At 44.7% G+C, this 26655-nt stretch overlaps 1 protein-coding gene across 1 annotated transcript; it reads right to left on the bottom strand.

Annotated features, from left to right (window-relative positions):
* Positions 1-424: 424 nt before the first annotated feature.
* On the bottom strand, positions 425-26655 carry TM4SF4 (transmembrane 4 L six family member 4). The gene is made up of 5 exons (XM_043875334.1): positions 26222-26655; positions 25419-25508; positions 13361-13500; positions 4929-5118; positions 425-850 (listed from the first exon to the last, which is right to left on the bottom strand). Exons 1-5 carry the CDS (start codon positions 26393-26395, stop codon positions 833-835), a joined length of 612 nt encoding a protein of 203 aa, XP_043731269.1. The 5' UTR covers positions 26396-26655; the 3' UTR covers positions 425-832.

Here is a 26655-nt window from a genome sequence, read left to right as displayed (position 1 = left end):
GTGGAATGAATTTGATTCTATACTAGTGCCTGATTCATAAGGCCAAAGCTAATGGCTTAATACAACATGTAGAACTGATAACACCTATGACCTTACTCCTGGGCCGTAGGCTGACAGAATGATTTTTTACCCAAATCAATTTTTTAAAAACATTGTTTTTGTTTGCTCAAAGGAAGCATTTGTAGAAAACATGAATTTTCGTTTAATCTTTTGCCCCTCCTTCCTCGCAAACACACAATCTTTATGATATTACCTTTGAATTCTGATTTTAATTTAATATACATAAGGAAACCCTAGTAAATGATGTCAGGCTCAAAAGATTAGTCACAAGTAATTCAAACATGTTAGCACAAAAGGCAATAAATAAAAATTATGATACATCAGTCATTGTTTTCCCCATAAATCTTAAAAATAAAAATTGGTCTTAGCTTCTCATTTTTAATGTGATTTACTCCTTTGACTTCTGTAAAACTACCAAGGATATTAACATCTCTATGTACACAGAAGCAGTGCAACAGCACACATGTTCTTATACATTTTTCATTCTTAGAGGAAAAATTATGAAACATTTGCTTTGAACCTGCTCTTCAATGATAAAACGAAGCTAATTGGAAAGATTCATAAATATTCCTTAAGTGGCCAAACTATTTTTTATTTGAAACTAACGAAATTCTAAGTTGAACTGAGCTGGTTAGAAAGGAGAAGAAATAACTCTGGCCTCCCTAAGCTTTGTCAGTTAGGAAGCAGGTAGGAACTGGCAACTCCAAGAAGAGAATTAAGTTTAATATATCTTCTCACACGCCATCAGGTTACAACAGCTCATCATGGAGGTTTAGACTGGCCCATCTCCCTAGAAGATAGAGAAAATTAATTAATGCAATATCATTTCTGTGTGTGTGTACTTTCCCCTCCCCATCACCCTTCTTAATTTGTTTGTGAGCTCAGCTGTGTCCGACTCTGTGACTCCATGGACTGTAGCCCACTAGGCTCCTCTCTCCTTGGGGTTTCCCAGGCAAGAATACTGGAGTGTGATACCATTTCCTTCTCCAGGGATCTTCCCGACCCAGGGATCAAACCCACTTCTTCTGTGCTTCCTGTGTTGCCTGGGGGATTCTTTACTAAGGGGAAGCCCCCTTAGTCTTAATGACTCTTGCCCTTATTGGTCACTTATTGAATGTTTTCTATACTTTCCTGACTTTGGTTCAGAGCTTTGTCACTTACCGATGTTTAGGCTAGAAGTGTGGAAGCTTCACTTTATTATTAGAACTGATTTTTAATAAGTGGAACAGAGGGCTCAAGTGATGTGTCTGAAGCCATTGTTAATGAATAGAGAAGCCAGGAATGACTAAGGAGAGAACCCTGGGAGGGGGGCCCAGGAGCTGTGTTTCTTTCCTTGGACTGAGGCTGCTATACAGAGTTCCATCCTCTAAAGGAAGTAACAGCACAGTGCCCTCAGCCTTCTGGTTACTGACAGGGAGGCATTTCCCCCGCTGCTGGGCTGTGTGGCATCTGAGACCTTAGTTCACCAGCCAGGAATTGAACCCTGGATCCCTGCCGTGACACAGAGCCTTAACCGCTCGACCAGCAGAGAAGTCCCGACTTGGAGGCACATTGATGACCCCAGGTTGGACGCTCACTCAGCACCTCAGGAAGAAGGTTTAACAAGCACGGTTTATAGGCAAAGACACAGCTGAGGGCAACCAGCTTGGCTAAGACCGCATAGCTGGCATTCAACAGCCGGTATTCTGAGGCACATTTCCACCTATTACCTCATGTGAGGACTGTGCCAGGCCAGGGACCTCTCAATAAATACTTCCTGTCTGAATGGATGGATGTCTGTCTGCATCTTCTCTATGGGGGTTCGGCAGGAGGTGGCTGGGAGAAAGAAGCTTCTAGAAGCGAGGCAGCTTGCTCAGCTCGCTCAGCAAGTGAGTGATTAACTGGGAGCCCAGCACTCCCCCGTGTCCTCCTGTGGGAGGGACCCCGACCAGCTGTGCAGAAGGGGGGCTGCCCACAAGACCAGGATCCTCAGCAGACCACTGTTTTGTTCCCCCCCCCCACCCCCCCCGCCAATGTAGCTCTTGTGTGCACTGAAATATTTAGTAATAAGGTTTCATGACGCCTGTGAATTACTTTCCAAAGGTGCAGACAGAGAGCAAGCTGATGTTAACAGTCTGTGGATCTAGGTGAAAAGGCATGGGTGTTCACCGTATTGTTTTTTAAAATTTTACATGGATTTGAAGTTATCCAAATAAAATGATGGAGAAGGAAGGAGGAAGGGAATTCTGGCGATGTACATTCATTCTCTGTGATTCTCTAGTGCCAGCTAGAGTGTTCAGCAACTTTCTTTTCACTATGAGGTGATTTATTCATTAAAATTGCTGAAATTTTGATTTCAGTCTGAATAGATGACACTCACTGAAGACGCAACAGACTACAACGATGGGTGTGTTTTTCTGTTTTTTAATTTTTAATTTTAAACATTTTAAATAAAATTTTAAAGGTTACCTTCCATCTACAGTTATTGCAAAATGTTGGCTATATTCCCTGTGCTGTAGCCTACCTTACACGGAGCAGTTGGTGCCTCCACTTCCCACCCCTGGATTGCCCGCCGCCAGCCACTGGTTTGTTCTCTGTATTTGTGAGTCCGCTTCTTTTTTGTTATATTCAATAGTTGTGGTTTTTTAGATTCCACATGTACGTGATATCATACAGTATTTGTCTTTCTTTGTCTGATTTATTTCACCTAGCTTGATGATCTGTGGGTATGTTTTTAATTTATAGATAATCCTCAGATTTAGTAACTGCTATCTTCCGTTAGAAGAACAGTTGTATTTCCAATTATACTTGCAACGAAAATTTGCTACCTAACTAAAAAAATGTAACTTGTTTTGTGAAAGCAGGAAAAGAAATAATATCAGTGTTTGAAATGAATGAGCTGATTTAGCAAGCGTGCATTCTTGTTGGATGAATTACAAAATTCAAACGCTCAGTACTCTTAACCACTACCACAAAAATAATTTTGATGGATTTCTAACTGGTAGTTTTCTTTTCTCCCCAATTGTGTTTTAAGACCAAAAAATTTAAATACAACATTATAGAATTGAAAGTTTATAGAACAAAAATCCGATAGGGAAATTTATTTTTAATATATGCATTTTACTCTTGACTTTGGGAAGAAGTTTTCATTTATATTTTTTATATTTCAAAATATATGATTGTTAAACATTTTTGAATAATATAATATAGAAGGAAGGGGAAAATGTCAAAGTCTTCTTACCTACAAATAATTACCATTAAACATTTTGGTTGGATTTCCTTTAGGTCTTTTTTCTACTCATTGTGTTTGAGTTTTCATTTATTTTATTTTATTTATTTTTAAAATTTTATTTTATATTGGACTATAGTCTAGTCGGGCTTCCCTGGTGGCTCAGTTGGTAAGGAATCTGCCTGCAACTCGAAAGACCTGGGTTCGATCCCTGGGTCGGGAAGATCCCCTGGAGGAGGGCATGGTAACCCACTCCTGTATTCTTGCCTGGAGAGTCCCCATGGACAGAGGAGCCTGGCGGGCTGCAGTCCATGGGGTCACACAGAGTCGGACACGACTGAGCGACTAAGTACACACACCAATAGCTGATTTACAATCTTGTCTTACTTTTAGGTGTATAGCAAGCTGATTCAGTTATACATACATTTACTATTCTTTTTTATATTCTTTTCCCGTTTAGAATATTGATTTCTAAAATTTATATAATTGTGTGTTTTGTATATACTTTTTGTATATTGCTCTTTTTAAATAACAGTATCTTATAAGCATTTTCAGTATTACTACAGTTTTGAAAAAAAAATCCTTTTAAGGTAGAGGAAATGGAAGCAATAACAACGAAACTCTGGTAGGATATATAAGAATCACATAACTGAAGAAACTGATGGGTGAAAGACAAGGTCAGGGCAGAGATTTTCTAACTGAACACCTCCCTAGATTTCTGTGCACACACACACACATACAATTGTTGACTTATATACATATATTGCTTATAAGAATTATTTGAAAAAATTATTTGGAGCATTTTTAATTTGGGTATGATATTATATTAAGTAGATAGACCTTTATTTATACTTGTTTACATAATTCCCCAATAAGGGAACTCTGAAGTTCTAGCCAACCTTTTTTTTTGGCCACAACACATCACATGCAGGATCTTATGATACTTCCCTGACTGGGAATCAGACTTGTGCTTCCTGCGATGGAATCGCAGCGTCTTAACCACTAGACTGCCAGGGAAGTCCCCAACACTTGAGTCCTATTTAATTTTTTCCTCATACTTTTATCTGTGTTTAAAAATAACTTCATGTGTATGAAATAATGTCCTCATCTGGCTCATTCAGTAGTTGAAATAATCACCTTGCTTTACTGTCCATAGGTTTATTTTTCATAGTGTTGATAATTTACAGTCATATTTGGAGAGGAAATCCCTAATGATTTCCACTATTTCTTGCACTTAAGAACAATTTCTCTCTTCCATATATTTTCCAAGGGGAAGAAAATACCCTTCATGTATTACGTGACAACTTTAACCCACCGTGTAGATCGAGTTAGGAAAGAGAACATTTGGGAACAGACCGTGATGTGTCTTCCTGCAACAGATGTCCACTTCCTGAGACTCTTCATGTAGACATTATCATAAACCTCTATATGTGTGTGGAGTCCTTTGCCTTCAGAACTCTGATCAGGTGGGGTAAGACTGAAAGCGCTCAGCCTCAGCCTAGGTATGCTACTAATAGCATCATAGCGAGCAGTTTCCCTTGGCTGAGAGCGGAGCTGCCTGGGCCTTCCAGCCTGGCTGGAGATCCTGCAGCCGCCGCTCTTTCTGCCCCCTCGTCCCATGTGCGCTGGTGGCCTGACTTGGCCAAAGACCTCAGCTTACCCCGCAGCAGCCGCAACACTGGCAGTCTCCACAGAGGGTCCCCAGGAGGCCATTGATCACCTGGATGGCACAGATAATTATCTGAACCGCCCCTACGATCAGCAGGATGGAGAAGAGGGTCAGATTCCAGGGAACCACGTCACTGGGCTTTTGGCACCTGCTCCATAAGTCAGAGTTCCCGAGGTAATCTCTGTCGGGGACACAGGAGAGAAAAGAGACACTGGTTAAGAAGTAGGCCATCCCCTAGGCTAGAAAGTCACCACAGTGATTTTTCTTTTGCAGTACTATCTATCCAAGACCTAAGATTCCTGAGAAAAAGAATCCCACAACAACAACACGTTTAAATGCAATACCTAACAGTTTTATTGAGTATCTACTATGTGCTGGACCCTCTTCTGAGTGTTTCACACATATACACTCATTTATTTCTCATGGAGACTTCATGGTCCTTTTTTCCCACACAGAGAGGTTAAGTGACCTACCCAGCTCACACCATTATTGAGTGAGAGTGATTTTTGTGAGCTGACGAGGCAGATGGGCAAATCGAATACATATTAAGGGGCCATGGAAATGTAGACACGGCAGGAGGACAGTCTTACAAATGTCCGTGGCCTTTATCCTACGATTGTCCACAGGGACCCTCTGAACTTCTGACAAATGGCCTGTCACCTCCAGTGGCCCTCTGAAGTCATGGAAAGTACAATCGAGTCATATAGTTAAAGGGAAGGGCTTGATTCTTTTGAGGCCTACTTCTGGTCAAACTGTGAACTGACTTAACTGTATTTTTGTGACAGTGTATGGATTCCACCTACAAAAGGTTTAATTAACTAGAAGAAAGAAATAATCTGCTGCCTTATTACATATTTTATAAAAACTTTTTGAAATAGGAGAAATTACGGGATGTCTATAAAATACATATATTAAGAGTCCACCGCGATACCAAGGGCAGTGTGCCTTGAAGGAGAAATGTGAAGTATGCTTAAGAGACAAAAACGAGGGCAAAGCGATAGTATTTCTGCAGTACTGGAATTCCTTCTCGCATTCGTAGAGCCCCAAACTGGTTTTTCCCTTTTGCTTTAGGAATCCACTCTCTTTGCAGGGTCTCTGTAGAAAACTCTCTATCTGGCTACTAAAGGAACACCCATCTCATTGTTTTTAGGTCTTTTTGACCATCTGTCTCTGATGGTTTCTCCAGCACATCAGTACACACTAATTTGAGATATATTTTGTGTTAACATTTTGAAAAATCTTGGAAATGATGGAAGACGTTTCCTTTATCCAGAAGGGATAAAGGAAAGAATGAGCGATTCTTGATTTAAAAATAAAGCATTGCATATTGCATTGATTCACCTTCCCACAAGAATACAGTCCTGGCTGCTCACTAGCTCTGTGACCTGTGTTAAGTTAGGTCGCTCAGTCGTGTCCGACTCTTTTCTACCCCGTGGACTGTAGCCCACCAGGCTCCTCCATCCATGGGATTCTCCAGGCAAGAATACTGGAGTGGGTTGCCATTTCCTTCTCCAGGGGATCTTCCCGACCCAGAGATCGAACCCAGGTCTCCTGCATCGCAGGCAGACACTTTAACCTCTGAGCCACCAGGTAAGCAGTACCTCTCTGTAAAGTGGGAATAACAGTATCTATCAAATCACAGGGTTAAATAAGGATTAAAGTGGGGATTAAATGCGTTACCCCTAGTAAAGTGCTTACGACCGTGCCTAGTAGATAGTAAGTGCTCAATAAACTCTAATATTGTTATTACTTTGCTTAAGCTGAATAGTCTGGCCTAAAGGAAAAAGACTGGTATTTTGAATTCAGACGGACCCGGGTTTGAATTCAAGTATTCCTCTTACTGGCTGTGTATTCCTCACACAAGTCACCTAACACCCCCTGACCCCCACCCTTACCATTAGTTTCTTCATCTATAAAATGGGCTGAGAACAACTGCACAACTCTGAAAATTCAGTAATATACCTTATGTATTGCTATGTAAGACTTCAGTATGTTATTTTTAAAACACCCATTTTTCTCTTCTGCCTTTTCCCACGCAGTCTCTCTTATCTTTACCATTTTTCATCTTGATGATTATGCTGCTGCTGCTAAGTCGCTTCAGTTGTGTCCGACTCTGTGCGACCCCATGGACTGCAGCCCACCAGGCTCCCCCGTCCCTGGGATTCTCCAGGCAAGAATACTGGAGCGGGTTGCCATTTCCTTCTCCAATGCATGAAAGTGAGAAGTGAAAGTGAACTCGCTCAGTCGTGTCCGACTCTTCGCGACCCCATGGACTGCAGCCCACCAGGCTCCTCCGTCCATGATGATTATAGAGGGCAATATATTCCAGTCACATTTTTGTAGAGAAACGATCCTAAAATGAAGCTAACTGTCAATCCTGCATTCCTGCCTCTGTGGAGTTTGTCAGTGGTGGGATGACAGTTCCCTCTGGTGGTAGGATCGGTGAGACACTCAGGAGGAGGCCAGGAATCTGTGACTGCGTTTGCATGGAGAGGTCCTTTCAGTCTCACTCCAGCAGCCCTTACAAACCCTCCCCGAGAGTTGTTCCACAGGCCCTTCTCCTTTAGCCCCAAACTCTCAGGTTCTGAGAGTCTCAGATTCCCGAAACGATTGCTGCTTCCAGCCCTCCAACCCCAGGTGAAGGGGCTCCCTAATTTTCCGTGGATCTGGAGGCTAATTATACTCCCACATTCTGTGAATCGAAGAGATCTGAGACAGTTTAAACTCCCTGAATCCGATCGTTTGTGAAGGCAGTCCCAGCTGAGCGGCAGTAATTCCATCAACCTCAGCGTCAGCCCATGGATTTTGTACAACTCACTTCCTAAAGGCTGCTGAGGGAAGGAGCAGGGGAGCCCGCGTGCGTGGCCTGGGTGACAGGTGCGGCCTGCTCGCTCCCAGACCCCGACTCTCCTCGTGACCTCAGCTCACTGTGTTCCCCCTCCTGGGCTTCTCAGCTCCCTGGGTTCCCGCTGTGCGGAGCGCCGGGACCTTGAGCTGTCCTCTATTATCTGTCTGTCTTCTCTCTGCGACTGTACGCCCACAAGGGTAGAGACCACGTCCCCCGCCTCTGTCCCTCGTCTCGGCCCCCAGTTCTACCACGGGGAGTGTTCGATAAATGGGCAGGTTTCCTGTAGGGGGTCCCACCCGTGCTCCAGGCGCTGGGCCAGCTGTGCTCCACCTTTCCTTCCAATCCCACAAGGAGGGACTCCTTCCCTTGAACAATGCCTGGCATACAGTTGCCCCCAGGAAAGAGTCACTGAGTGAATGGACATATACACAGATGGAGAAGTCGAGTGGGCAGGGCATTAAGAGGTACAAACAATTAGGCATAAAATAAGCTACAGGATATATTGGACAACACAGGGAATGATAATAACTATAAATGAATATAACTTTTAAAAATTGCAAATCTCTACATTGTACACCAGTAACTTATACAATGTTGTACATCAACTATACTTCGGTTACGAAAAATGTACTACTAAAAAAAAAGACATTAAATATTTAGAAAGTGTTAAACAAAAAAGAAGCTGAGGCTAGGGAATGTAAATGCTTGAATTTGATCTCCCTTCTGTCTGACTCCAAAGCCATTGCTCTTAATCATTACACACGTGCCCTGTATATGAGTAATGTCACTCCTTTAGAATAATTAGATATGATTTATTCATGAAATTTGGTCTACATACCTTTAATAGTATGTGTAGTATCTCTACCAGTATGTTAATCAAGGTTTCCCTGTTACCATAACAAGGGCTTCCCTGGGGGCTCAGTGGTAAAGAATCTGCCTGCCAATGCAGGAGACACAGGTTCAATATCTGGGTCGGGAAGATCCATGGGAGCTGGAAACGGCAACCCACTCCAGTATTCTTGCCTGGAGAATCCCATGGACAGAGGAGCCTGGCGGGCTACAGCCCATGGAGTGACAAAAAGTCAGACTTAACTTAGCGACGGAACAACAATGTAACATCATAAAGTGATTATTCTCTTTGAACCCTCATGAGGCTGTTTGAAAAGACAGAAATTAATCACAAAATTATTATAAAAACATAACCTTTTAGAAAGTTCTAATGCATCATAATAGATTTCATTCATGGTAATGAATTTTTTATATTCATAAAAATGAACAGTAAGGTTGAATGTTTAGCAAGTGCTATGTTATGTAAATCATGTTATTTCATTCTTGCCGGAACCTGTGAGGTAGATCTTACCGTCACCCCGTTTCACAGAGAAAGAGCTAAGAGGTGTGTCCGCCAAGATCATACCACTAGTATGTGACCGGACCCAAAGTCTGGTCAGGTCAAGGGCAAAGCTGGATCTTAACATCTTTGGGGCTTTCCTGCTTCATGAAAACTGGAAACACTTTGCTGCAATCCCATCTCGCCCCATCTATGTGACTTTCTGCTCTGGGGAGCGTGTTCACAGCGGTTCCCTGCTAAGAAGTAATCATGAAGAGCAGCTGCAGATGGTCGTCACTGGAAATCCAGGCAGGACCCTGAATGGTATCAGCCCGGTGCCCGGTGAGAGAGCACTCTCCCCAGCCCTGGACTCCCTCCTCGGGGGACAGGCAGGGCTGCAGCCTGGGCCGGCAGCGCTGAGCGTGGCGGGGTCCCCGGCCCTCCCGCGCTGCTGCCTGGCCTTGGGGTCCCCGGCCCTCCCGCGCTGCTTCTTGGCCTTGGGGTCCCCGGCCCTCCCGCGCTGCTGCTTGGCCTTGGGGACCCCGGCCCTGCCGCGCTGCTGCCTGGCCTTGGCCTGGCCTCCTGCCTTCCCTCCCGCAGCTGCTGCCTGGCCTTGGGGTCCCCGGCCCTCCCGCGCTGCTGCCTGGCCTTGGGGTCCCCCGCCCTCCCGCGCTGCTGCCTGGCCTTGGCCTGGCCTCCTGCCTTCCCTCGTGCAGCTGCTGGCACGCCCTGTGCCAGCTGCTTCCCTTTCAGCCGCTCAGGGTCAAGGCAGATTGACCAATTGTCTCAGAAAGGAAGACCTTGGATGGGAGGAGGTCCTATTTCAAAGGCAGCCAGGAGGGCGTATCTCAAAACGTCCCAGGTTTCTTTTTCCTTCTAGGATGCTTCTTCAGTATAGTTCCCTGACCGAAAAAGTTAACTGCCTTTGTTCCTTTGATATGATCAACAACAGGCATTTCTAAGGAAAACAGAACTAAATTCTATACCCTTGAGGAGCCGTGAATCTTGTGCCCCAACCTGGAAACCTCAGAGTCCAGCTTGATCACCTTCCCCCTTTCTTCTCATTCCTAATCCTGATGATTCCATCTCAGACAGTCTCTGAAACGTCTCCCCTTGTGAGCCCCAGTTCCACTGCCTTGGAGATGCTCAGAATCTTGTCTGGATTGTTCCTCCAACCTCCTACTTTGCTCCCTCTGTCAGTTATTGAGTCCTTTTGATCATCCTCCACATCACTACATCACGGTCACCCTAAAACTCCCAAGTGGCCATGGCTTGTCCCGCTTGAAGTCCTCTGCTGTCCCTAATGTCCTGAATGTCTGCCTGTGTCTCCATCACACCATCCTGTGGAGTCCCTCTGCTCCTCCCTCAATATTCACCCTGCTGTTCTGGCCACTCAGTGATCTGACAGTCCATGAGCACACGGAACCTTTTCAAAGTAACCTCAGGACTTCCTTTTCTCTCTGCTTGAAACCTGTTTCCCCTCTTCTCCAAAAGACATGCTTCTGTACATCTTCCAAGATCATCCCCTGTCACCTCCTCCAAGAAGTTTTCCTTGAGCAAGAAGTTTCCCCTTCATTTCACCCTTTTGGCAGGTGAGGGTCCGTTCCCTCTTAAGACCCTAACTTACCATGTGCTCACTGGGGCAGGGAACCAGGTCTGTCCTCCTCTGCTCCACATTTGAGACAGGTTTCAGCCAAAAGTGGGGCTTCCCTGGTAGCTCAGACGGCAGAGCGTCTGCCTACAATGCGGGAGACCTGGGTTCAATCCCTGGGTCAGGAAGATCCCCTGGAGAAGGAAATGGCAACCCACTCCAGTATTCATGCCTGGAAAATCCCATGGACTGAGGAGCGTGGTGGGCTACAGCCCATGGGGTCACAAAGACTCGGACGCGATTGAGCGACTTCACTTCACTTCAGCTGAAAGTGAGGTCCCGAGCGGTGCTTTTGTTTTTTAAATTCTAGCTGTGGACCTCCAGGCAAGTTAACCTTTTGAACTATATGTTTTCTACTCTAGGGATTAAAAAAAAATCTTCTGAGCTTTATTAGGAAGATTAAGTGAAATAATGCATGCAAAAACACCTGGACTTTATCAGGAGGAGGAGGAGGGGGAGGAAGGAGAGGAGAAGGGAAGGCTCTGCTGCTACTGGTGGGTGATGAGGGAAACTGTCCTGAGTCCTCTCCTTTGGTCTCACACGTGATTGTTCCTTCCCACTCACTAAGGAGCTATGTCTGTGTGTTACACTTGCAGCTACCGTAACTCCTCTGATGTCTCCACACCGGGATCCGATGGACGAATCCACGGGAGAGTAACAATGACTGGAGACAGAGGCCCCTGGGCTTTTCAAAATGGACTCTACAAAAATCAGACAGTGCAAATCCATACCCTGTTGAAAAAGCACTGTGACCTGAAGTCAGAAAACTGGGACTTGAGCTTCCATCATTAAGAACAGCATTCCTTTGGGCAAGTCATTAGTCCTCTTTGGACCTCTGCTGAGTTACGTCTGAAGGAGAGCGTTTAGTGAGGCCGAAATGAAACGTTGTGGGTGGAAGCATTTTTTTTTAATGTTTTATTGTTTTGCTATTTTTTTTATGGGCGTATAGCTGCTTTATACCGCTGGGTCAGTTTCTGTCACAGCAAAGTGAATCAGCTGCACCCACACATCAGTTCAGTTCAGTCGCTCAGCCGTGTCCGACTCTTTGCGACCCCATGAACCGCAGCGCGCCCGTTTTTTTAATGGGATTTCCTTCCCGTTTAGGTGACCCCGGAGCAGTGAGTAGTCTCCTGCCCTGTGCGGTAGGTTCTCATTAGCTACCTGTTGCACACACAGTAGTGTATATATGTCAATCCCCATCTCCCGATTCGCCCCACTACCCACTCCCACTTTGACTGAAAATACTAGGCAACACAGGATTCGAGGGTTGTTATAAGAAACTCGAAATGAGCCTCTGCAGCTGGAAGGCAGGTTTGGAGCTGGTTGCAGGAGACAAGGCCATAAAGAAGGAAAGACACCGGATGTAGGGGAGAATGGGGGCCGGGGAAGCCTGCCCGGTGGCAGAGGGTGTGGGGAGACATGTCTGGACTCATCCTCCTGAAAGCCCTGGTGGAGCAAGCGTGGCATATTTCACACCAAAGGTGGACCTGCATTTTATGTGGGATTAAATCCTACAGTCAGGGCCTGATGGGATACAGCACGAATAGTCAAAATCATTCTATCTTATAAATCACCTGCAGAGTGTATAGCATGTATGATTTTGTAATAAATCCAAATGCAGCCATTTTTAATCATATTGTAGTTTGAAGCTACTATGCAAATGTGTGAGTACACAAACCTTTCTCCCTTTTGATAACTATCAAAACCTCATGGCAAAAAGGGGATGAGTGGGAGAATTCCTGCTTCTCTGCACAGTTCATTCTGTTTTTATTATTAAAAAAATAAAAAGTAAAATAAAACTGTTTTTATTAGTAAAAACAGTTTATTCTGTTTTTTATTATTAAACCACTCTAATCCAATACCTCTTAATGGGTGGGTTAGCTGCTGCTGAGAGGGGTAAATAAAAGGAAGCACCCAAAAGGATCTATCACGCAGTGAAGTGTGATACAGGTGTCTGATGTGAGTGCAAACTTGTTTCAGCAGGACAGATGCAGAAGACTTTGAAAAGTGGTATCTTCAGCCTAAATGTCTGTCGATAGATGAATAGATAAAGAAGATATAGTCCATATATACAATGGACTATTGCTCATTCTCATTTTCTACTATAAGATTTTCAAACAATGCTCTCTGTTTATTAATGTTTTGAGTCGCCTCGTGTTGATGCTAATAGATGTTTGAGTGCAAGTGGGTGATCCCACCAGCCTTCCCTCAGGACAGCTTAGCGAGTCAGTGCTAAGCCGCTTCAGCCTGTCTGCCTCTCTGTGACCTCAGCGACTGTGACGCGCCAGGCTCCTCTGTCCCTGGCGTTCTCCAGGTAAGAATACCGGAATGGGTTGCCATGCCCTCCTGCAGGGGATCTTCCCGCCCCAGGGATGGAACTTGATTACTTCTTCTGGTGTCTATCACAAGATCACTGAGAGGTGAGATCTTGTGGAACCTCACTGCAGGACTGCAGCTCTGCCTCAAAGGAGCAACGTGCCTGAGGCTTGAAAACTGAAGATGGAGGGCCTCATACGGTGTCCCCCCACCCCCGCCCGGGGCGTTTACCTCGGGTGCCCCCCTGTGGTGACACGCTGGTATTGCAGGGTGTACCTTACCCTTCGTGGAAGGGGTAGCCCCACGTGTTGTTTTGGCTTATGAGACATTTTGGACCCCTGTTGATTGAGACGGCTGAAACGATAAAGGAGTATCCAGCACCCAGGACTCCGATTACTGCAAATATTGTGGAGGTGAACATCTGAAAGAGAAGGAGAGAGACCAGGTGGGATTCTTAAGGTGTTCAGAGATTACATGCAACACTCCTGACTGTCCAATCATTGATGTGATGAATATGGGGAAGTTCTGGGGTAGAAGCCAGTCTTTACTGGAAATGGGGCCTGTGGAGTCTCCTAGAATGAATTTTGATGTCTCACGTTCCCTTCTCCACCTGCATCCCCATATATTTTTCTCCTATTCATTGAGGACTCATATACTAGTTATGGTTTTATACCTTTGAACCAGAGTTTTTAACTTTGTTAAAAATAGACTATCCTTCACAGGGTTAATATGGAAGACCAGTCTATTACAGAATCAAAGACCCTTAGAATGGGAAGTAATCTTAAGTTTTCTGGTCCAGTCATCTTGCTGAATCTAAGTCATCATGGGACCTCATGTGGCAGGCAAGTTTTGCTTATGAGAAAGGGTAGAAATCTAGGATATTTGCTCATCAATCCTAATTATATCCCTTGAGTTAAAAAAGGGATGAAGTCCAACTTCTCTTCCATCAGGTAGCAATCTTTAAAATATCTGAAGATATTTTTTATGTTACACAAAAATACTTTCTGTTTGACATCTCTCCACCGCTAGTTTTCTTTCCTTTGGGTTACACAAGCCCAACAATTTCAGTTCTTTCAAATATTTTTATATAACAGAGATTAATTAGTGAAGAATGGATTGTACTAGTGCCTTTTTTTCCAATTATAAAATCAAGATAGACTATAGAATATAAAATGCAGAAACAATCTTGGAGCCCATCTAGGCCCCACTTAGAGACGAAAAAATTTAGGCATAGAGATGCAATCTCCATTCTAAACAGTAATTAGAGAGTAGCCTGGAAACATTAACAATTTTGAAATTAGAGATGAAAAATTATCAGCTCCATTGCATTGGGACGTGAAGGTGTAGGGCAAAGCACAAGAGTCTAAAAGTCAGCAGACTCAAGCTCAAATCTCAGCGATGCTCCTTTCCCTGTGTGATGAATCTGCATAATGAACGTAGCCTCAGGGTCTTAGCGTCTCATCTATAAAACGTGCACGATAAAGCCTACTTAAATTAGACATGGTAACGTAAGTTAAACGTCAGATACTTCCTTTTTCCTGTTCCTTGTATTAGTATCAGTCTTTTCACAGTGCATATTTGAGGGTTTGAGGGTGGGATTAGAGGGTAGAGAGGATCTAATTGTGCCTAAGCAACTGGAATCTATGCAATCTATTTAGCTTGGATTCATATTCATATCATATATCATATTATGTATTAATATACTTTGGATACAACTTTCCAAGACTGAACTCTGGTTCCATGGACCGTATCTGCCTGTAGAACTGACCATTTTCTCCTTCATATAAAAAACTCAACAGGACCCTGTGGGACTCCTGGGCATGGAAGCTTTGCCATGTCCCCTGTTTCTTGTTTGTAGGGAGCAGACTGCAGCCTCCATGACCTTCCCAGAATCCCAAAAGGCAGGTTCGAACAGTTGGTAATAAGGGAAGAAAGGTGATGCAGAGACAAGGGAAGAATGGCCAAGAAACAATAGCGCAGCCTTGGGGCAGGGTCCTGGCTCTGTCTCAGGGGATACACAGAGCGATCTCTTTGGGCTCTTTACAGAATTAAAGCCCCCAACAAATGGAAGATGTTAGCATTCTGCATTTCAGAGAAAACCACAGTTTGATAGCTTTAGGAAACTCATCAGGAGACCACCTAAGACCAGATTAAAGATGTGCAGGCCCCGCACGCACCCTGATCCTGGTCAGCACCACTGCCCTTGAACCATTGCTATACAACGCCTCCCCAGATCCTCCTGAGTGGGAACATACAGTTTTTCAGAGCACTAGCCTGCTATGTCCCCTGTGGCCTAGCAAAGCAATAAAGCTATTTTTTCCCTAGGTTATATTTGGGTATGTATGGTAATTTGCAAGCTTCCCAGGTGGCCCTAGTGGGAAAGAACTTGCCCACCAGTGCAAGAGACATACGAGACGTGGGTTCGATCTCTAGGTCGGGAAGATCCCCTCGAGAAGAGCATGACAACCCATTCCACTATTCTTGCCTGGAGAATCCCATGGAGAGAGAGGCCTGGTGGGCTACCATCCATAAGGCCTCAAAGAGTCAGACACAGCTGAGGCGACTTAGCACGCACACATACATGGTAATTTGCAGTTTTCTGATCTCATAGGAGACTGCAGCCTTTTCCTCAAGAGTCCTTGCGAGAACACACTTTGGGAGATGCCGTTCCAATTCAGTGCCAGGCACAGAGGCCACGATTTTGGCATCAATATCTCCTGGCCCCAGGACCCTGGGATGTATCTAGTCTCATCACAGCACAACATCTACAAATACACAGTCTCTCATCTTAAAATTGCTTAAAGTCTTCAAAAGCCAGAATTTCCGTTTATTTAAAGGGTTGCATATTCTTATATTTTCATAAAAAGATCTCAAAAACCTTCCAGTGCAATCATCTAATGTTCTGACTAGTAAAAATACCTTCGTTCTATTAGAATCTTAGATGCATTATCTCACTTAATCTTCTCAACGAACCTGTGAGGTGGGTGTGATTAATCTAGGTTTTCCAGGCAGGAAGCTGAGACTGGTAGAAATGAAGCTAATTGCTCTAAGTCAAACAAAGAGTGAGGTGGTGGGACTGGGATTAGTCCATGGTCATTTGGTTCCAAAGGCCATATTCTTGTCACTTTCTGAAGTCACACATCTAGAAGGTGGCCAAGCTAGACTAAGTCTGGGGGCTCAGGGGGAGGGGCAGCATAGTGGTGGAGAATAAGAGGTACAAACTTATTAGGTATACATTGTTAGGTATAAAATATGTTATGAGGCTGTATTGGACATCACGGGGCATAGAACCAATATTCTATAATAATTATAAATGGAATATAACCTTTAAGAATTGTGAATCACTGTATTATACACCTGTAACTTATTTAACATTGTACAGCAACTATAGTTCAAAAAAAAAAAATGAACTGGAGTCTCCCTCCCAGGCCAGTGTCTTGTACCTGCTACTTCTTCAAATACACAGACACACACACACATACACACACACAGAGACACAGAGACACACAGACACACACACACATGGCACATTGCCACCAGCATCAGATGCACTTAGCAACAGATCGAATTTGTCGTTTACAAATTTCTCTTTGAGTGACATTGATTCTCTCACAGAAACAAAGTGACAGATAAGGAAAAAATATCTTTTCCCCTTTTTTTTTTTTTTTTTCTGGTCTTGAGTCAGGAATCATGAAACTATTGACTGTTCAGAGTGAAAGAGCATCTGATGGTAAAGATAACCCAATATGCAAAACAGAAAAAGAGACACAGATGTACAAAACAGACTTTTGGACTCTGTGGGAGAAGGTGAGGGTGGGATGTTCTGAGAGAACAGCATTGAAACAAGTATACTATCAAGGATGAAACTGATCACCAGCCCAGGTTGGATGCATGAGACAAGTGCTCGGGGCTGGTGCACTGGGAAGACCCAGAGGGATGGGATGGGGAGGGAGGCGGGAGGGGGGATCAGGATGGGGAACACATGTGGATCCATGGCTGATTCATATCAATGTATGACAAAAACCACTACAATATTGTAAAGTAATTAGCCTCCAACTAATAAAAATAAACAGAAAAAAATAAAAAAGTAAGTGCCTTTTAAAGCAAAAAAAAAAAAAAAAAAGAAAGAAAGAGGATCTGCAATTGCTATACTAGAAAAGGAAGAAGACTTTTCCAGGAAGGCAGTGTGAAGTCTGAGGAGACCACGGTTCTAGCCTTCTCGTTCGTGGGGTCTAATGAGACCCCAGGCACCCAGGGCCCCACCTGCCTGGCCTCAGCTTTCGGTGGTATACAGAAGAAAGGGGTGGGTAGTTCTAGAAGGTCCCTTCAATGAAAACAGCTCAGGATTTCATCATCCAGTGGCTGGAAGTGAGAGGAGAAATCTATCTTGTGCTATTCCTGCTGTGTGGGAGGAGTAGAGGATTTCAGATATCATTCCTGGAACATTTCAACAGGCCAGTGTTTACAGACACAAGAAGTGAGCACACACGCAAACAGTCCTCATTTTAGGCAAGTCTGAGTACAGGCAGAACCAGGTTAATATAAAATATCCATGAGACAGCTTCCCCTTTACCGAAGAGTCCCCTGTGAGCACCTCTGACCAACACTATCCAACCAGAAACTAACGCAAGCCGTATTCATAATTTAAAATTTTCTCGTAACCACCACCTGAAAGGTTTAAAAAAGGTGAGATTAATTTTGATAATATACTTTCTTTAGCTTGCATATCCAACACACTATCACTTCAATAGATAATCAATAAGAGATATTTTACATTCTGTACCAGTTCCTTGGGATCTGGTGTTGTGTTTTCCACCTATGGTACATCTCAGTTTAGACTGGCTACCTTCTACATGTCCAATAGCCACGTGTGGATAGTGGCTCCTGCATTGGACAGTGCAGTCTAGAAAATTTGGGAGACTGACTTGGGGTACTAAAAGTTAAAAAAAAAAATAGATGAATAAGGTCTGTACTGATTTCATGATTATGATTCCTCTCAGGAGGCAGGCGTGTATAACAGAGGATGGCAACACAGTCATTCTCAATTGAAGCAATAAGGTTTATTTCTTTACAAAACTATCTGAAGAAAAAATGGCATCAGGTTACAAGTTAATAAAGCTACAGGCGGTATGTTCTGTTTTTGTATTCACATTTGACATATCTCAGGCCTTGAAATTTGAAAAGTTTCTCCAAATAATTTTTCATTACTTTTCCAGGATGGAGAAGCCAGCTCCATTTTATGTCACTTTGTTTTAACTCATGTTTAGAAGTCTTGAAAAACTGCTTAATTTATTACTCTATTATGTCTTAAAATCAGGAGTACCTTTCATTTACGATGGGTTTCATGATACAAAATTTTTCAAGTTAAAAGAGAAATTATGAAAGTCAAGTTGAATATGTTAGGGAGCAGGCACTCTAAGCTGATGCTTTTAAAAGTAAACAGGCAAAAGGCCTGGAATATTTCTGGAAGGAGACACAATAATTGGGAACACTGCTAACCTCTGAGGAAAGGCGTTGCCAAACTTTATCGAGTCAGGAATGTGTGACTTCCTTTGTAGTTTTTGTACTGTGGACATGTTTTTCCTATTCTAAATGAATAAATAGTAAAGGGGCGACTCTATTGTGTAGTGGCCAAGGGCATGGGGTACAGGCCGACAGGTCTGGGTTTTGCTTTTTGGCTCCGACAAGGTTCGTGGGCTCTCGGTTCCCAAACCAGGGATCAATCTCATGCCCGCTGCATTGGAGGCATGCAGTCTTACCCACTGGACCACCAGGGAAGTCCCAGATTAGGTTTGATGCCTGTTTCTTCCCTCATGACATTGGGAAGTTTATGGGCCTCCCTGATAGCTCAGCTGGAAAGAAGCCACATGCCGTGTAGGAGACCCGGTTCCATTCCTGGGTCAGGCGGACCCGCTGGAGAAGGGATAGGCTGCCCACTCCAGTATTCCTGGGCTTCCCTTGCGGCTCAGCTGGGAAAGAATCCGCCTGCAATACAGGAGACCTGGGTTCGATCCTTGAGTCGGGACGATCCCCTGGAGGAGGGCATGACAACCACTCCAGTATTCTGGCCTGGAGAATCCCATGGACTGTATGGTCCATGGGGTCACAGAGAGGCAGACATGACTTTCACTTCCTTTCCCAGAACATAACATGTAAGATTGCCTAATCAGTAGTAAATCGGGAATCAAAGGTACACAAAGGTATAGAAAATCAGATAACCCCCTGGTGGGGTAGGTATTAGATAATGCCTAGCACTTCACTGGGGCTTGCCTGGTAGCTCAGCTGGGAAAGAATCTGCCTGCAGTGCAGGAGACCTGGCTTTGATCCCGGGGTTGGGAAGATCCCCTGGAAGAAGGAATGGCAACCCACTCCAGTATTATTGCCTGGAGAGTTCCATGGACAGAGGAGCCTGGTGGGCTACAGTCCATGGGGTTGCAAAGTTGGACACAGCAGAGCAAATGAGCACATCACAATACTTCACTGGGAGGATACCCAGGGAGCTCTCTCGCCTATTTCCAATACTTGAAGGATTTTCCATGACATTAACAATCACTTGATAAATGTCTTTATTATAATATTTTAATAGTCATAGCTTCACATATGTTAGTAAGTGAAGTCGCTCAGTCATGTCCGACTGTTTGCGACCCCAAGGACTGTAGCCCACCAGGCTCCTCCGTCTGTGGGATTCTCCAGAAAAGAATACTGGAATGGGTTGCCGTTTCCTACTCCAAATATGTTAACCTCCCACAAATACAGAGAGCCTAGCTCTGGGGAGAAAAAGAAAAGTAAATAAGCCGTCTTCTGGTTGCTCAACACACACCTTCCGTTTGCATTTCTAAAGAAGCATGTGTTCGTGTATGTGCTCTAAATGCTTCCCTTAAAGTGGAAGAGAATGCTCTCGAATCACCAGGTATCAGTTTAAGACCTCCCTCTTTACCAGACTCTGGAGGCGGATGAGGTGGGGTCCGGCCCCAGCCCTGCCGCCGCCGCTGGGTGTTCTGAAGCCCCTGGCGGAGGTGTGGGGTGGGGCGGGGGCCGCTGAGAAGGGAGCAAAGGTGGGTGGTTTAGGAGACAGGATATTTCAAGGCTTGGGCAGTGGCAGCATGTTGGGGAAACATCTCTGGTGGGCATGAAGTTTCCTCTCAGAAAGGAGATACATAGAGATTACTTGAAGATTTTTTTCACTTAAACATTAATGCCCTCCTGTATTTTCTGACTCAGTCTTGGGAATACAGACGGGGGGTGGGGGGGAGGTTGGGGTGGTCAGAAACTAAACTTGCAAGAGCCTCAGTTTCCTTACTTATAAAATGAGAAATTGGAATGTCTACCTCAAAGAGCTACTGTTAGAATTGAGCCCAATAAAGTACGGAAATGACCTGAAATCCTCCCAGAACATTCATTTACTTCATCCAGCCAACAAGTATTCATGAAGGATCTATGAGTCCCCAGTACCGCAGGCACTTGATACTACCCTCCTCTGCCCTGCACGCTAATGCTTACAACATTTTTTCCCAGTCCTTGCTATGTCCTTATGAAAGGTACCAACTGCCGTTGGCCATTTTACAGCAGAGGGTTTTGAAACATAGAACATTTAGAGAAGAAATAGGGTTTCACACTCCATTTCTTCTTTTATGATAATTATTTCACAAGAAGGGTCTTTCTTAAATCCCCTTCAAACTAGCGGTCCTTGCATGGAATGCAGAGGCTGCGGTCAGCTCTTGATGCTCTTGGCCTCAGAAGTGCTGACGTCAGAAGTGCTCAACCAGGAGGCGTCCCTAGGGGTCGCTGGCGAGCCGAGTCGGACGCGGGAAGACGTGCTGACTTCAGGGAATAGATTGATTTATGACCTGATCAAGCTCTTCCTTCAGGACGGGTCTGTGCACCGACTGGCCCTGACTATGGGTGGGGTGAGCCTTTATCTGCATGATATACTTTCAGGATGCTGAAATGCCTGTCTGCCCCTAAATATCTCCTTTATCAGGCCAATTATTAGAGACACTCCTCTGAGTTAAGGTCAAGGTTTCATAAGGCTCTTATTACTGTACACACTTAACAGGAAAGAGCTGATAAAATGAACTAGCTGTCCCATTGGACCCTGTGTGTACATGCTGAGTCTTTGCGACCCCGTGGACTGCAGCTTCCAAGCTCCTCTGTCCATGGGATTCCAGGCAAGAGTCCTGGAGTGGGTAGCCATATCCCCCTCCAGTAGACCTTCCACACCTAGGGATTGAACCCGCGTCTCCTGCGTTGTAGGTGGATTCTTTATTGCTGAGCCACTGGGAAAGCCCACTGGACCCTGAGAGGTCAATTTTTTTTTTTTTAAATGAATCAGAGGACAGATCAGCTGCTAGGACACCTCTAGTTTGGGGGCAGGAGGGTGAGACCTAGCCACACATCCAGACCAGGGTTTTCAAAGCCCAGTTTGAAAGTCTCCCTCCTCCCGCAGCTTTTATCCCAGGGCTCCCTTTTCTCAGCTCTTATTTACCCTAATTTATTTAAAAGAGTGCAGATCCTGGGGACAGGGTTTCGGTCTTTGCTCTGCCTCGGAGAATGTTTAGCCTTCATTTTTTAGTTTCACTCTGAAACTATCAATTCGGCAATCTCAAGATTATTTTTTTCCCCCCAGCTTATTGTCTTGCTTTATCTCTACAGCAACCACATCCTGCTTCCACTATTGATTCCTATGTCCTGGTTTTACTGCCCAAGGAAAGAGAAGAGAATGACGCAGCTAGTTTCTGAAGAATATTCCAGAAAGACTGAACAAAGAAGAGAGAGACAGACCAGAAAACCAATGACAGAGAGACAGCTATGAAGACAGCCGCATGATTTGGCTCAGCAGCTCTTGGCCCAATTTGCTCCTGCCCCACAGACCTTTCTACCCAATAGGATTTCTTACATGATGCTCTCAGAAGCCCAGGGTTCCTTATACACCTGGAAGGGAATATTGTGAGCCTTTGGAAAAATAATTCATATCTTTAGCATTATAGAACCGATCAAATTATGCTGCAGGTTTTTTTTCTTTTTGTATGACAAAATGTTTGTAAATGCATGCATGCATGCATGCTAAGTCGCTTTAGTTGTGTCTGGCTCTTTGCGACCCTATGTTCTGTAGCCCTCCAGGCTCCTCTGTCCATGGGGAATCTCCAGGCAAGAATACTGGAGTGGATAGCCATGCGTCCTCCATGTTTGTAAATACCTCTCTTTACAAACTGACTATGGCTTCAGAGCCTCGGAACATTAAGGAAACATCTAAAGCAGGGACATGATCCCTGTGGCCTTTTGGGGTGGGCAAAAATCTCAGTGATGTCCAGGTGGTGGTGGGTTCATTGCTCAGTCATTTCTGCCTCTCGCAACTCCATGGATTGTAACCCACCAGGCCCCTCCATCCATGAGATTTTCCAGGCAAGAATAGTGCAGTGGGTAGCCGTTTCCTTCTCCAGAGGATCTTCCCGACCCAGGGACTGAACCCATGTCTCCTGCATTGCACACTGGTGGCTGTTTTTTTGCCAAAATACAGGCCCAGGAGTACTGGGTTATTTTTTGTTTGTTTTTTAAAAGACGTAAGATATCTATATTTCTTTTGTGTATATGTGAAATCTACTTTTAAACGGTGGCCGCTGATTAACAAACAAATGAACCCAAAACAAGAAATCTCTCTGCTGGTCACTTAGAGAGTGCTCTCCCCTGGTGCAGGGTGGCTGAGGCTGCTGCCTTGGTTTCCAAGTGGCAGAGCTGGTCCTCTGAAGGCCACTGCCCTTGTGGACTGTTAGCTAGTGGCTGGAAGGAGTCATATTCAACTTACATCAAGAACGGATGCCTCTGGAGAGGTGAGGGACCCCAGTCAGAAGACTTGCATTGAGCAGATCAGATGTTTCAGATGGTATATACTCAACTGTGCTTAATAACTTTTCTGCTTTCCTCTCAGACGTCACACAAATCTAATTCAAAAACATGCGTTGTACAGTACTTTGAATATTATTTCCCATCTCACTGTGATTACGTGTGACACAAACAACAACAACAAAAATGAAAGAAAAGCTCTGGTTTTGTGTTGGCTGATGTTCAGCCTTCTGCTCAGCACCAGGGAATGAGCTGTTAGATTTCTATGTAATTCATCCAATTTCCTTAATTGCTCATTTTTTTTTCAAATTCTCATCTTTGATTTATTCCCCCCAAATCCACAAGGTGTAATGGGATTAGATTTCAAAGAGAAAATGAGTTACATATTTACTTCTTTCCTTTATCATTAAGTATATGAAAATACAATTACATATAACACACACTGGAGCTTCCCTGGTAGCTTATAAGTAAAGAATTCGCCCACAATGCAAGAGACGGGAGTTTGATCCCTGTGTTGGGACGATCCCCTGGAAAAGGAAACGGCGACCCACTCCAGTATTGCCTGGAAAGTCCCATGGACACAGGAGCCTTGTGGCTATAGTCCTTGGGTTCGCAAAAGAGTCAGACACAACTTAGTAACTAAGCGGCAACAACAATAACACCCCTTTTTAAAATCAAATGTATCAAATTACATAATTGTTTGTAATTTGCAGCAAATTACACAATTGTATAAAATGCATTGTGGTTGATTTTTGCATCTCTTTGTCAATAATGATTTTAAATGTCGCTATAATAATCAATGCTTGATTGTGTTTGAAAAGGGATAACATTCTCTTTGAATGATCCTTGATCTTGAGTGGAAAAGCATCATGATATTCACAGGGCACCAGCCTCAGCCCTTCACATGTATTCATAAGGGCATGGCAACCCAGTCCAGTATTCTTGCCTGGAGAGTCCCCATGGACGGAGGAGTCTGGCGGGCTACAGTCCTTGGGGTTGCAAAGAGTTGGCCATGACTGAGCAAGTAAGCACAGCACAGCACAAATATATTTTAGTTGACTAGACAAGGAAATAATGATGAGAAATGTTAGAAATGATTATGTTTCAGGACAAGTTGCAACACCTTTCCCTTTAAGAGGTTAAAGGTGGAAATGTGTAATTTATCATTGGGGTTCTCTTCAATGGACAACTGACTCTGGAGATTGGATCAGGTGCTGGTTGATCCATCATCCGGCCAGTAATTCTGGCTCAGCCTTCTTCATTTTTGCCAATCAATGTACCTGAACTCAATATTTTTCTTTAAATCAGCTCTCTATTTTATTCATTTATATCACCTCTATGAATGAAAAGCTAGAGTCATCAGCACACATAAACACAATATTATTGAATTTCTAGTTAATGTTTCTCACATTCCTGGAGCTGGAGACTCGTTAGGGAGATTACAGAGAATTAGAAATAGCAAAGACTTTTTTCCATCAAAGCAAGAGTTTTCTTGATAGAATTAAGAGGATTGAAGGAGAATTAAAAGAAAATAACTTTCTATATTATTGAAAGATAGAGCAAATCTGTGTGCCAGCAGAGCTTGTCTGTCCTTGGGAAATTCTGAGTTAGTCCAACTTCTTCATCTTAACAGATGGGCAGAGGGAGGCAGAGAGCACGCCCGTTGAGGAAATGGGACTTAACCCCACTCCCAGGCTTCTCACCCCCAGCTTGGAGTGGTGAAGCCCATTTTCTGTAGCTTGCCCACTAAAGATGGGTGACTACAGGAGACAAAAGAGGAGAGAGGAGGCTGGGGGCAAAACTGAGGGAGAGGTAGGGAAGTGCTGAGCCTCTGAGGCAGCGAACCTGGCAGGGGTGTAGATGGAGACTTTGGGGGGCTATCGGGAGAAGAAGTCACCGTCTGTTATCCTGTCCCAGCCCCACCTTTACAGACGAGGCATCACGGAGCCAGAGAAGGGAATCGGCTCGCCCGAGGTCTCAGGGCTTCCCAGCCGCAGAGGCAGTCACGGCCCCCATCTCTGCCTTCCAAGCCTGCAGCCTTCTCTTTATTAGGCTATACTTTTAGTTAGCATTTTATTTTATTTTTTAAGTTTTTCCTTTTGGCCAAGCTGTGCTGCATTCAGGATCCTAGTTCCCTGACCAGGGATCTAACCCACGCCCCCTGCAGTGAAAGCCCCACACCTTAGCCACTGGACCATCAGGGAAGTCCTGAAGCCTTCATCCTTTCCATGGCATCATTGCAGTTTTCCAGCCCTGATACCGCTGGCTGCTTGTAACATTTTGAATGGTACTCGTTCCATAAGTAAGAAGGCTATGGTTTTAAAAATTTATGATGACTGTTACTTTGCACCAGCAAGAATCCTGTCATGATCCCTGGAGCAGCTGCCCCCAGAGTGCCGGCTGGGGCTGGTAGCTCACCCCCCAATGCCCAGCACAGGGGGGCAATGCCCCTGGAGCGGGTCTGGGGGCTCCTCCCCCTCCGTCCCCGCAGGCACTCACCGCAAAGCGCTTCCCGCAGCCCTCGTTGCCACAACACCCGCAACAGTCATTGTTCTTCAGGCCCAAGAACACCAGGGCGGGGAAGATCATCTGCGAGCAAGAGAAGCAGCTTGTGGTCTGGCACGTGAAGGGGGGCCCATGCCTGCCTGCCTGTGTGAGGAGCCGCATCTCCACCCTGGGGCTTGGGGGCCAGCAGCTAATGGAGTCTGGCTGGTGGGTAGTCGAGTGTTATGGAATATTTAGGTTCTATTTGGCCTAACTGCAAATCCAGTGAGGCAATATATCAAGATCTGACACTTGAGTTTCCATTTACATGGTGGGTTAGGAGAAGGACGAGAACCTTGTCCTCGATTGTCATGAAACATGAGTTTCTCTCTCTCTAAACTAGAAGTCCCCAATCTCTGCTGGAAACAAGGGATAAAGAAATCATTACCGAAGAATCGGAAGAGGAATTCACTGACTCCTGTTTCTCTTGGTAGTTTTTGATCAATTTACTAGAAAAAGTGTATTCACTCCCTGACCCCCCAGAACCCCGCACCCTGTCATTATCTTGTTAAAATAAATTACGTGGCACTCAGTTTGGTTCAGGGGAGTCTACTGCCCCACGGGAGCTGCCAGCCTAAGTCTGGGGATTCCTTGGCAGGTCCCTATGAGGATGGAAAAAAAATTGAGGCACTTAACATTTCATCATGCGGTTCTTGGGCTTTTGTTAGCAACTAAATCTCTTCCTGTTCAGTAAGTACCCAACTTTAAAAAGACAGGATGAAATCTTTGGGGGGAGATTTTAAGGTTTCCTTACTCACCAAGACTCCGCTTCCTAGTATTCCTCCAAAATACCAGACCTCGTCGGAAAGGTGGTCATTGTCGTCTATCACTTTTCCTCCAGGGAAAAAGAGCAGGATGTTGGCGAGGAGGCCAAACACAGCCAGGGGGATGAGGGTGCCCCCCAGGCACTTGGCACAGCTCCCGGTGCACATGCTGCGGACGTAGGATGGTGCGCGGTCAAGCCCCCCAGCCGCCTTTCTCGCAGGTTCTCCTCAAAGCTGTCGGCTGCAGAGTCGTAACAACTGTCCCCAGATCAGTTCTTATTTTGGAGCCGAGAAGCAAAATCAGCCTGTGAGCTGTGTCCTAGGAGCTGCTTCAGCGTCTCAAATATAGCAGAACCTCGATGGTGATGGTCATTTATATTCTCCCTGACCTGAAGCTCATTTTTTTTCCCCCCGCACCCTCATAAATA

The sequence above is a fragment of the Cervus elaphus genome, chromosome 19, assembly GCF_910594005.1.
Source record: "Cervus elaphus chromosome 19, mCerEla1.1, whole genome shotgun sequence".
Lineage (NCBI taxonomy): Eukaryota > Metazoa > Chordata > Mammalia > Artiodactyla > Cervidae > Cervus > Cervus elaphus.
The sequence above is the reverse complement of the archived record's forward strand: the minus strand, read 5'-3'. Positions and strand labels throughout refer to the sequence as shown.

Coding starts and splice junctions, on each gene's coding strand:
- TM4SF4 (XM_043875334.1), bottom strand. CDS start 26,395: ATGTGCACCGGGAGCTGTGCCAAGTGCCTGGGGGGCACCCTCATCCCC. Junction 25,509..26,221: donor TACTAGGAAGCGGAGTCTTG/GTGAGTAAGGAA, acceptor TCTTGCTCGCAG/ATGATCTTCCCCGCCCTGGT. Junction 13,501..25,418: donor GCTGCGGGAAGCGCTTTGCG/GTGAGTGCCTGC, acceptor CTTCTCTTTCAG/ATGTTCACCTCCACAATATT.